The sequence below is a fragment of the Otolemur garnettii genome, unplaced genomic scaffold, assembly GCF_000181295.1.
Source record: "Otolemur garnettii isolate 467f Iridium unplaced genomic scaffold, OtoGar3 scaffold00054, whole genome shotgun sequence".
Classification (NCBI taxonomy): domain Eukaryota; kingdom Metazoa; phylum Chordata; class Mammalia; order Primates; family Galagidae; genus Otolemur; species Otolemur garnettii.
The window spans coordinates 176,359-188,423 of record NW_003852449.1 but is presented as its reverse complement, the minus strand read 5'-3'; the positions used below and the strand labels follow the sequence as shown (position 1 = coordinate 188,423).

At 49.3% G+C, this 12,065-nt stretch overlaps 1 protein-coding gene across 1 annotated transcript in view; it reads left to right on the top strand.

Annotated features, from left to right (window-relative positions):
- TDRD9 (tudor domain containing 9) overlaps positions 1-12,065 on the top strand; it is a 123,069-nt gene that overhangs the window by 106,692 nt on the left and 4,312 nt on the right. The window contains 5 exon segments of the mRNA XM_012806546.1: positions 236-306; positions 1,689-1,798; positions 2,245-2,341; positions 5,431-5,569; positions 9,003-9,121. Coding sequence (XP_012662000.1) covers positions 236-306; positions 1,689-1,798; positions 2,245-2,341; positions 5,431-5,569; positions 9,003-9,121 — 536 coding nt within the window.

Sequence of the window (12,065 nt, the reverse complement as noted above, 5' to 3'; positions counted from 1 at the left end):
GGGATTCGAACCCGCCACCTTAGGTGTATGTGGCTGGCGCCTTAGCCGGTTGAGCTATAGGCGCCGAGCCAGAAAATACCTTCTTTAAGGTTCCTTTTTCTCACTGAATCTTGAAGGTATTATGATTGAGATGTAGCCTTTAAAAAAAAATTATAGGCTGACTTTGGGATTTTTGCCTTCATGTTAAGAGATAACTGGGCATCTTAGTGATAATTCCTGTGTTCTGTGCACATAGGCAATTCTCCATGGGCCGTTTAACCCTTACGAACTGAAGTGTCATAGTTTGACCAGAATATCCAAGTTCAGGTATGATTAACTTATCTTTCCCATCAATTTTTTTTTCTGATTCTCTATTTATAGATCCTATCTGGAACTAATTTTTATTTCTAACCTGTTGGTATGTGTTATCTTTTCTAACTCTTTCTAATTTCCCACCTGTCCCAGATTTAAGGTATACTTTTTCTTTTACATAAAAATTACTTGCCTTACTTTTGTGTTGCTATAGAGGAGTGGCTGAGGCTGCATAATCTATGAAGGGATTTATTTGGCTCACAGTTCTGCAAATAGTTCAGGAAGCTCGGCACCAGCACCTGCTGCTGGGGAGGCTTTCAGGAGCCTCCGCTCAGAATGAAAGGAGAAAGGGGAGCAGGCATGTGACATGGGAGAGGAGGGGAGAGGTAGAGAGGAGGGCTAGGCTCTTTTTAACAGTGGGCTCTGGAGTGAACTAACAGAGGCAGAGCTCACTCTTTACCGTGGTGAGGACACCAAGCCATGCATGAAGGATCTGTCTCCACCAGGTCCAGCTCCCACACTGGGGATCGTTGGATTTAAACCTGAGGTTTGGATGGGCCAACATCCAACCATGTCCCTCACCATCCTGTGTAAGAGACTTAGAGAATCTTTTGTCAGAGACTTTACTTTCTCTTGGGGGATGTGGAAAAGAAAACTGGCGATTATAACTTAGGGTGATAAGGTCTTGATGGGGACACAGAGCATTCCAAAAGCAAATAGGGGCCCAGGTGGCACTCAGAAGGCCATGGGGGTTTTCTAGAGAAATCTAAGACCTGAAGGAGACTCTGAGGTATGGGTGCTGTGGGGAGGAGGCGAAGTGGGAGGGGTGGTGCTGGCGCCAAGTGTGCAGGCCTGACTCCGCGAGTCTGTGCATGAGGGTCTGAGAGCCTTCAGTGGGGGAGCTGGGCGGCCTTCAGGGACTGTAGGGTTCATGGCAGATGCTGGCTAGCTTTATAGACTTGTCCCAAAGCATTTGGGAAGCCCTGGCTTGTCACAGTGCTCTGTGTGGACTAGCAGCATAAACTGGAGTACAGAGGCTCAGGCCACACCCTGGACTCTGCATTTTCACAGGACTCCACATTCTGCCCACACATGCAAGTGCCAGCTTGGGCAGGTAGCTCAGCGCAGAGGGTGTCAGGTGGAGGTGGAGTCTGGGTGTCCAGACTGGGTGCATGTATTACTTAGGAATAGTTAGGATCCCGCAGGAGAGAAGAGAGTGGAGAACTCCAGTGCACATGGTGATCTGGTGAGAGGAGGCACTCAGGAGAGTTAGGAGTCAGATGCTGTTCAGCCTATCTAGTATCCGTGTTTTTGTTGGACTGAATGTTTGAAACATCCAAGTTGTGGGTTGAGCATGCTGTGAACATGCTCCCTGACCACTGCCCCTCCTCCTGCAGGTGTGTCTGGATCGAGAAGGAGAGCATCAACTCCGTCATCATCAGTGACGCCCCTGAAGACCTGCACCAGAGGATGCTGGTGGCCGCATCCCTGTCTGTGAATGCCACTGGTACCTTGCAGCTCCATTGCTCCACCACTGGGAAGTTGCCTCTGCATGGGGAGCATGTTCACACTTGTGCTCTGACCACAGAGGCTGAGCTGTGGGGCTCTCCCTGTCCCTCTGCATGGGATGTGGGAACTGCTAGCTCCTTGTTGGCTCATTTATCTACCAGGGCTGGCTACAGAGCTGGAAACCTGGTGGTCCAATAAGGAGGAGGAAGATGGTAGAGAGCTGTCCCTGTGTGGGCATGGTGATGGAGCTAAGTGGGGTGCTAAGTTGTAGCGTGCTGTCTCTGTGGAGTGCCCTGGGAACAGAGAACTAGGAGCTCCCTACTGTTAGGGCAGCCTGTGGGACACTCATTGACAGGGGGGGCCTGAGGTACATAGAGGTGGCCCGGGAGGGCACACCACTCCTCACAGTGTGACTTCGTGCCTGACACATCTGACCTTCGGCAGGCTCGACCATGCTGCTGAGAGAGACCTCCCTGATGCCGCCCATCCCTGGCCTCCCAGCTCTACTCAGCATGCTCTTCGCACCTGTGATGGAGCTAAGGTGGGGCCCATGGGACGGCCCTGGGCAGGGGTGGGCACCTCTCTGTACCCTGCTGGGAGAGGAGGCTTGGCTGTGGCACCTCTGGCTGTGTGTGATCAAGCCTTTATTATTTTGATATATCTATGCTTGGCCATGTTTCAGAAGGCAGCTGAGAGCTTACAAAGGTACACATGACACCACATGGGAGCTTGAGGGAGAGGCCAGGCAAAGGCTGGAGCTGGGTGTGAGGCTCAGCACCTGTGGTGTCCTGTGCTGTCCGTGGGCCATGGACGCTAGTGAGTTCTCTGGTGACCAGCTGTCAGCAGAACCCTGTCAGTCTCTCTCACTGTGGTAACTGAGAGGTCAGAAGACAGAGCTCTACAGATGGTAGCTCCTTTTGGTGCCAAGATCAAGCAGGATTTCTGTGGAGACTTTACAAAGAAGACGTGTGGGAGTGTAGGTTCTGGGGAGGCAGCTTAACTGATGTTCTGCTGTGGCTAGAGACAGATTCCCCTGAAATTCACTGGGGTTAAAACACCATTTTTATTCTGTGGGTGGGCAATTTGGTGAGGGCACAAAGTGGACAGCTAGTCTGTGCTTAATAGAGTCAGGGTCGAAGATCACGCTGTGGTCTGTGCTGTCCGGATGCCTCAGTTCCTCTCCACGAGACTTCCTCAGGTGGCCTTTTGGTCTTCCTCAGCATGGTGGTGGGAGGCCAAGGGTGAGTGTCCTGAGAGACAGGTGGCAGCCATGTCACCCTTTATGAGCCAGAGAGGTCCCACAATATGAGTTTTGTGTTGGCCACTGTCACCCAGGTTCAGCTCACAGACCCCCCCTTGTCATCAGGAAGTGCCCACTTTTCCATCTCTGTTTGATGCACTTTCAGTGTGTTCCTGCGTTATTTTATAATTTTAAAAAATCTTGATCTGTAGTGTATATTTTTTAAAAAGCTTTGAAAATGTAAGAAGAATGCAAAGTTCACTGAAAGTGAGAGGTGGTAAGAAAGTACCTTGAGAATGGGACATGCGGCTCGGCACCGGTGGCTAAAGTGGCTAAGGTGCCAGCCACATACACCTAAGGTGGCGGGTTCGAATCCAGCCCAGGCCCGCCAAACAACAATGATGGCTGCAACCAAAAAAAAATAACCAGGCGTTGTGGCAGGCGCCTGTGGTCCAAGCTACTTGGGAGGCTGAGGCAGGAGACTAGCTTGAGCCCAGGAGTTGGAGGTTGCTGTGAGCTGTGATGCCATGGCACTCTACCCAGGGGGACAGCTTGAGGCTCTGTCTCAAAAAAAAAAAAAAAAAAATGGGACATGCTCAGGTCTCACGGGAGCCAGGGCTGCAAACACCTGGCCAGGGACCAGCCCTGCCAGGCATCAGGTTGGGAAGTGCAGAGTCAAGTGATTCCTGGGGACTTGGACAGTACTTAAGATTTTTCACAAATACTTCTATTTAATCAACACTTCGTGGACTAATATGCCTAGTACAGGGTGGTTAATAGGTTTTTTTTGTACAATGTTTCAGGCGGGCTAACATTTAACTTTTGAGGAATGTATTTCCTTATTTGGCTCATGTACAGAGTCCCAGCCTACTATACAAGTTCTTCTTCTCTTGTGTTTATTTTAAACATTAATTGTCTCGAGAAACCAGCCCTTGAGACATGTCCGAACTTCAGCACCTCTGTGCACATCGTCTCAGGATGAGCGACGTCTGCACGTCCCTGCCATATTCCTCTTGGGATTTGCTGCTTTTGTTTCTGTCATGATTTTTGCAGTTTTCAGTTTTAGTCTAAAGTACCCATTATAAATGAGTTAGACATATATCTGTGGGCTTACTTGGTGTTTAAGATCACATAAATATTTAGGATTCCTAGAAGAGATTGATTCACTTAAGATTTAGAGCAGATGGCTCAGCACCTGTGGCTCAAGCGGCTAAGGCACCAGCCATGTACACCCAAGGTGGCGGGTTTGAATCCAGCCTGGGCCCACCAAACAATGACAGCTGCAGCCAAAAAATAGCTAGGTGTTCTGGAGGGCACCTGTAGTCCCAGCTACTTGGGAGGCGGAGGCAGGAGACTCACTTGAGCCTCCTTGAGAGTTGGAGGATGCTGTGAGCTGTGATGCCACAGCACTCTACCTAGGGTGACAGCTTGAGGCTCTGTCTTGGGAAAAAAAAATGTCTGAATTAGCCATATATTTCACAAGGCATTCATTATTTACGTCTCTGGAGACCCCAGATGAGAGGGTGGTGGGCTGTGCCTTTGGGCCGGGGCAGGGAGCAGGGCTGGCTTTGGAGGGCCATGGGGGGTTCCTGAGATGAGGTGAAGTCTGGGACAGAGACTGGTTTATTCCTGCTCCTCCACTTGGGAACTGCTGAAAGTCCTTAGGCAAGGGAGTGATAGTACTGGATTTGTTTGGAAAAGCTACCACCGTTTGCTGTGCAGAGAAAAGATTGGAAGAGGTGGGAGTAGGGGGCGGAAATTGGTCTGTGAGTCATTACATGAGCCTAATGAGAAAGGCCAGAGCCTCAGACCAGGCTGGGGGCACGGCAGTAGCTGGGGGCCAGCAAGCTGGAGGCTTTGGAAGATAGAAATGGCTGGGCAAGCTGCTGGTCAGAGGGGCGTGATGCGCTTTCAGTAAAGCTGGGACGTGATGCTTTGTATCATAAGTGTGTATATGTTTCAGGATGAGATGGTGGAACAGGCACATTTTAGGCTTTTGCTAAGTGCTAGATTTAGTTTACAGGTCATATGAACTTGTGTAGCCTTTTCTTCAGAAATCTCCCTAGTGAAGAATTTACACCATAGAAGGAATTCAGCCAGTAGGGGAGAAAACCTGTATGTAATAAAATACTCTTTTCATTATCTGCCACGGTGAGAATTAGAAACTTAATATTGGTTTAATAGAAACAATTTGCTTTTCTTAGAAACATAACTACATATCTCTATTTCTAGTGTAAAGCTGAAAGAAAAAAATGCCCAAGCGAAAGGCATGTTTCTGCTAGGGCTAGCAGAATTTAGGATGATTTTACTAGTCATTTTTAAATCTTACCATCAGTATAGGGAGTTTAACAATGTTGAATGATTAACTCTTCTTAAAACATTCTGAATAGGGTTGCTCGGGATGGGAAGTGCTACACCGGAGTCCTGTGTGGCTTAGGATGGAATCCAGCCACAGGGGCCCCCATCCTGCCAGAGCACGACATTGAGCTTGCGTTTGATGTTCATTTCAACGTGGAGGATGTTGTTGAGGTGAGAGCGCTGCTTGTGACACTTCTCCTTGCTATAGTCCTCTTCCCTGTTTGGATCGTCCACCCGGGCCCTGTCCACAGAGATGCGCCTCTGAGGTGGAGGCGCTCACGTCTGTTGCCTCCTGCATTGCCCACTGGCAAGAGATCATCCCTCAGCTTTTCCACTGTTCTTACTGCTGTGCAAAGTGGCGCTCTGCTGGACGTGCTCACTGGTTTCCCATTTGGTAAACCCTGACCCAGCACGCTCTTGTGGGCAGTGAGATCTGACACCAGGGTGGGGGCTGCTGGGGCCTCTGGCACCTGAGATCTCCTCCAAGTCCAGACTGGTGGAATATCCTTGCTGGTTCATCCTGAGAAATGAGGGCAGTCCTGCCTCCATCCTCTGCCCAGCCTGGTGGCCCTGTGAGTTCAGGGCCAGGTGCACACGTGAGTCTAGAGCAGAGCCACTGGCAGTGTGACTTGTGCCAGTGCGAGGTGACAGAAGCAGGTGCCAGATTAGGCTTTTAGAGACTGCAGCAAAGGGGCAAAGCATGTGTGTGTCTTGTGAATCTGGTGACAGAAGGTGTGGGCCTGTATTTTGTATGTCATTGTAATATTTCATTGTTCTAGTAATTAATTTTTATTGCATTTTTACAAAATGGGAAAACTTCCCTTCACCACAAATAGTTTGAGAAACATTTCTCTGTGGTTCTCAAACTCCTTTCTTCTCAGAAGTTTCATGAAGTAGGTGAGGTTGACAGCCATGCTGAGGGCAGGGCGGCAGCACCTCCAGGTGGCAGGCATTGCTCAGCGTCCCCACAGCTGATGAAAGGATTGCAGACTCAGCACCACTCCTAGACTGAACTGTAAGATGTGGAACTGGGAACATTTGGGAAGCAAACATAGGAAGCCTACCTGACTTTGGGTTTGACCTGAGCTTGTAGATGCAACACCCAGAGCACAATCTCTGAAAGGAAAACTAACTTGGACATTATCACAATTATCACAACCTTTGCTCTGGCTCTGTGCCTGTGGCTCAAACTGCTAAGGTGCCAACCACATATACCTGAGCTGGCGGGTTCGAATCCAGCCCAGGCCTGCCAAACAATAATTGTGGCTGCAATCACAAAATAGCTGGGTGTTGTGGTGGGCTCCTGTGGTCCCAGCTACTTGGGAGGCAGAGGCAGGAGACTCGCTTGAGCCCAGGAGTTGGAGGTTGCTGTGAGCTGTGATGCCGTGGATCTCTACCCAGGGCCACAGCTTGAGGCTCGGTCTCAAAACAAAAACAAAACCAAAAACCTTTTGCTCTGCACAAGTCCCTGTTAAGAGAGATGACCAGCAGGCTGGGAGCAGGTGCCTACGAGTCATACACCTGGGGCTCGCACCCAATTGTAAGATAAATCTCCAAATAAAAATATGTGTGGTAGTAAACAGCCACAAAGGCGGTTGGCATGTTATGTCACTAGGAAAATGCAGGTGAAGACTGCCATGAGCTGCCCCTGCCACCATCAGAACAGCTAGACCAGAATGGCTAGTGCCAACTCTGCACTGCACTGCTGCAGGGGCACTGTGGGCCTAGGGAAGTGGTTTCACGGCTAGGTCCACGTGTCCACCATGTGGGCCAATGACCTGCCTGTAGGTGTTTATCTGCAGCTTTATTTGAACTTGCTCAGACCAGCAACCTACAATCCAGTGACACGAGGAGAGAGATGCGTGTGATGGTGTGAGCAAATCTGACACAGTTTTACCAAGTGGAGGAAGCCGGGACTCAAGGGCTCATTACTGTGTGATTCTGCTGAGTGACTTTCTGGAAAAGGCCAAACTGTAGGGGTGGAAAACAGATAAGTGGTCAATGAGGGTGGGGGGCACCAGGGGCTTGGAGGTCAGGAGCTTTCTGTATGGTGCTGTGTCCCAGATTCGGTGTCTGTTGGAACCCACAGAACTGTGTGCTGTGAGAGGGGAACTTTAAGGTACGGATCTGAAAACACACTCCACGCGAGGAGTCTATGCCCCAGGGCTGGACCATAGAGTGACACAACCTATGACTTGTGACTATGACAGAGGCAGTCACAGTCACACCCAGGAATTAGGTCAGGGAGCCCTGCAGGACAGTGCCCCAACTGGGAACAGAGAGGCTGCAGGCTGGAGAACTGCATGAGCATTGTGCTCCCAGCAGGGTTGATTCTCAGGGCTGTGAGTCACTGATTCCTAAGTGGCTTTATACGGTGCTGGGGCTGAACAAATAAGAAAATAGATGCAAGAGCCAGGCTTGTTATGACCAGGAGGGGGGTTTATGAATAAGAAAAGAGTGAACCATGGTCCCTGGTTAGAGTTGGAAACACCAGTGGTTAGCTTAATCTGCACAGGTCAGTAGAGGAGTGACAGTGAGGGGTGTGCCCATGTGCCTTACAACATCTGCACCTGCAGTGCCTGGCTTTGCCAGGGCCCAGGAGCTGTGACGCCCCAGCATTTTACCCATGGGTAAAATGTCCATGCGTACATATACATGGAAGTAAGAGAATGGGGACAGACTTTCTCACAGAAGAATTTGCAGTGGAGTGTGTGGGCCCCGCTTCCCAGAGGGCAGACCAGACTCTGTGACCTGAGGAGAGGAAAGGTAAAGGGTGGCAGTGGGAAGGCCTGGTGGGCCCTGCTTCAGCTGAGTGGCCGTCACTGTGATTTGTACAGTGGCACACCTGTATGACCGTGCAGGAAGGGCACCTCACCTCTAACCGTGAGGAAAACATCAGACGAAACCCAAACTGGGACAGACGGCCAAATACCTGCCCAGAACTCAAAATGTTAAGATCTCAAAGAACAAGAAAAGGCTGAGAAACTGGCAGATAGAGTCTGGTGCCTCCAATTGGATCTTGGGACAGGAATAGGGCAGTCATGGAAAGATGGGTCGGATCCACACACAGCCTGAAGTCTGGTCACTGGCCGCCCAGTGCCGGCTTCTCAGCTGTGCAGACGTGGTGCCTACACCAGGACCGGGTGGAGCACAGTGCCTGTCAGCTCTGGCTTGCAGCTCTACATTGGTCTGAACTTACTCAAAAGTAATTTATTTGAAAACTATGAAAAAGGCTGCAAGAAAACACAGCGCCTGGTGCCCAGGGTGGGGACTTCTCAGGCCTCTGTGAACAGTAAGGTCACAGGCTTGTCCGTGATGAGTGACAGCAGTGTAGCCCCATGGGCTAAACTATATTGCTTGTTAATGTAGAAGCTTAAAAAGTGTGTTTATCCTCCAAAGTCTGAACTTTTCACGCTAAGTTTAATTTTTTTCTTTTAGTAACTAGTTCTTACATTGTGATTGTGGTTATTGATGTTATATTTGTGTTGTTTTAATAATTTCCCCAGAAATCATATTAAAGATGGTCGTAGAAGGCCATGAGTTCTTTGCTGAAATTCAATTAAAGTGGAGCCATATGAGTACTTATTTTGCTATTTATTTACAGATTAATATTCTCAGGGCGGCTGTTAACAAGCTAGTATGTGACGGCCCAAATGGATCTAAGTACCTTGGACCAGAGAGAATCGCTCAGCTGCAGGATAATGCCCGTCAGAAGCTCTTAGGGTAAGTTGAGTGGTGCTGGGGGCTCCTCCTGGCTAACCTCTTGGCTGCCTTGGTATTGAGTATTTTGAGCTGTTCAGGAGACTGGGCTGTTGTCCGCCCAGAGTGGGATTCCAATGCCAAGGTAGCATGTGGGGTGTCAGGATGTCAGCACCAGAGCTGTGTGGGGAGTAGCAGGGAATAGTGGGCACACTCATGTGGGGCAGTGGAAGAGGGTGTAGTGAAGGGGTCGTTTCAGGCAGTGGGCGGGATATAGGGAGCCCACAGCATACAGAACTGTGTCTACCTTGACCAGTGGATACTCTAGGGACCAGTGGATACTCTAGAGTCCCACTCCCTGCAGGGATGGAGCTCCCTGACCTACAGTCCTCCCCTACTGACCCCGTCACCTCTTGCTGGACTCTCCATGTCCACACCTAGTTGTTGGGATAGCCCGTGAGCCCACATCAGCATGAGGGCCCAGGGAAGGGGTCCCAGAGGGGAAGTAGAGGCACCTGCCCATCTACTCTGTGTCCATCTCAGAGCCAGTCTCCCAGGCCGTCCTTTCTTGCCTTACTATCCTGGGCTGGCTGGGACCTAGAGGTGTCCGGGAGCAAGTGGCATCTGGTGTCACAGTGACTTTCCTTCTTGTATATTTTGGGTAGATTTCTTTTGGTTTAATAAACACTTTTAAGAAGATATTAAATATATAAAGCTGCCTTAGAAAGTGTAGAAAATGCCAATTTTAGTCTTTTACATAAAAATATTTTTAATAAAAAAAAATATTTTTAATGCAAAATTTGTGTTGAAATCTAACCTATATTAGGTGTCCAGCACATTCCATGTGGCCAGCGCCAGGAGAGATGGGGCTACAGGGACCTGATTCTCTCTTGGGTCTGCTTGTAGCCTCTGTAACTCTGTACCCCCCCAAAAGTAACTGTATCCTGACTTGTTATGCCATAAATGAGACTTTTAAAAAAACAATCAGTGATCTTAGTGAATTTATAGTTGTGCAGTCCATCAGCAAAACTTAGCTTCACAGTACTTCCATCATCCGCAAAGGGTCACTTGTGACTGTTAGAGAGAAAGACAGTCTCGTACTCATCTCAGACATCTAAGAATGGACGCTGGGCCCGGAGTGCTTCCTTCCCACAGGGTAGAGGTCCCATGGCCAGGGCAGGCGTGTTGCTGTGCGTGGGAAGGGCTGTTCCATCTCAGACTCGGAGGGTCCTCCTTTGTCCTGGGGAAGCATGTGTGTCACGGGGCACTTGGCCAACCCCACCACTGCAGGGTGGGGATGGGGTCCTACCTTGGCTTGAGGGGAGCCACTGGCCATGGGGATGGACAGCCACCACTGAAGCTGGTCATGCTCTGTCCCTTCTCCGTGTGAGCAAAGCCTCCTTCCAGGCAGTGCTCCCATACCAGGATGCAGGGACAGGGTTCTCGGATTTCTGATGAACCAGCAGATGCCACTTACCTGACAGATATTTTTTTTTTTTTTTATTTTTTGAGACAGAGTCTCACCATGTCACCCTTGGTTGAGTGCTGTGGCAACATAGCTCACAGCAACCTCCAACTCTTGGGGTTAAGTGAGTCTCTGGCCCCAGCCGCCATGCCTGACCATTTTCTGTTGCAGTTGTTATTTTTGTCCAGCTGGCCCGGGCTGGGCTCAAATCCACCAGCTTTGGTGCCTGTGACTGGCACCATAATCATTGTGCTATGGGTGCCAAGCCCTGACAGATATTTTAAAATGAAATGGTGGTGGTTTTTGTACAACTCCATGAATTTACTAAAACTGTTGAATTGTGCACTTGAAATTGAAGAATTTTATGCTATGTAAGTTATACCTCAATAAAACTTATCTGTAAAAACTCAAGTCCTTGCATCCATTTGCATACAGTTCTGTTCTCGCCTGCAGTCCTCGGCAGCCGCTGACCTGCTCACTGTCTCTGCAGACTGGGCCGCTCTGACACTGCTCTGGGCACCAAGTCATCCGGCTTCTGGGGCTCTGCTTGGCATTTTTGAAGGCTGTCCTGTTGTAGCCTGTTCCCTTTGCTCAGGCACAGTCCACTGTGGAGCAGTGCACACTTGGTCTATGCGCTCCAGACTTCCTGATCTGCCTTGTGGTTTCTGTCTGTCCTTGAGGTAATACCAATACCAGAATGGGGGCCTTGCTCATGGGCAGTGTAGAGCCAAACAGCAAAGCGCCGTTTTTTTGTGGAGAGTGAGAGGATTATCGTGAGGAAGCCGAGACAGGAGATGGGCTCCAGCCTGTCTCCTTGTGCCACCTCAAGGCAGAGTGTCTGAGGGAGAGATTTTGGGGAAGGTTTCAGGGTCTGTTATGAAAAGGGGAGGTTTGGAAAGTCCCTGGGTTTGTGCAGTTGTCCCTTCATGCTTCTCAGTGGGTTGTATGTGTCGCTGGTTCCAGTCCCACTATGTCGCTGGTTCTAGTTTTTTGTAGATTTTCAAGGATTCCCTGTGTTCAGGGTCATTACCATTATTATGAAATACCATTCTTTATTTCTACTGATGTTCTTGTTTTAAAGTCTATTTTGTGTGAATGCAACCACTCCGACTCTCTTTAGTTACCATTTGCATGACGTATCTTTTCCTTTCTTTTTACTTATAACCTATTTTCATTTTTGAATTTTTCTGCCCCATGCTTATTCTCTTCTCCTTTTGGAAGATGCTCTGTTATACATGTATCAGTGCACATACATGGTACATGTATTAGGGTACATACAGTACAGTGTAGCCGGATGCAGTCGTGATACATGTCGGTGTGCACACACGATGTGTATGAGTGTGACGTGTCAGTGTACACGATGTGTGTCAGTGAGTGTGACATGTCAGTAAGCATGACACGTGTATCAGTGAGTGGGATGTGTCAGTGAGCACGCCATGTGTATCGGTGTGACGTGTCAGCGTGCACGTGTGTCAGTGTGATGTGTCAGTGAGCACACATGAC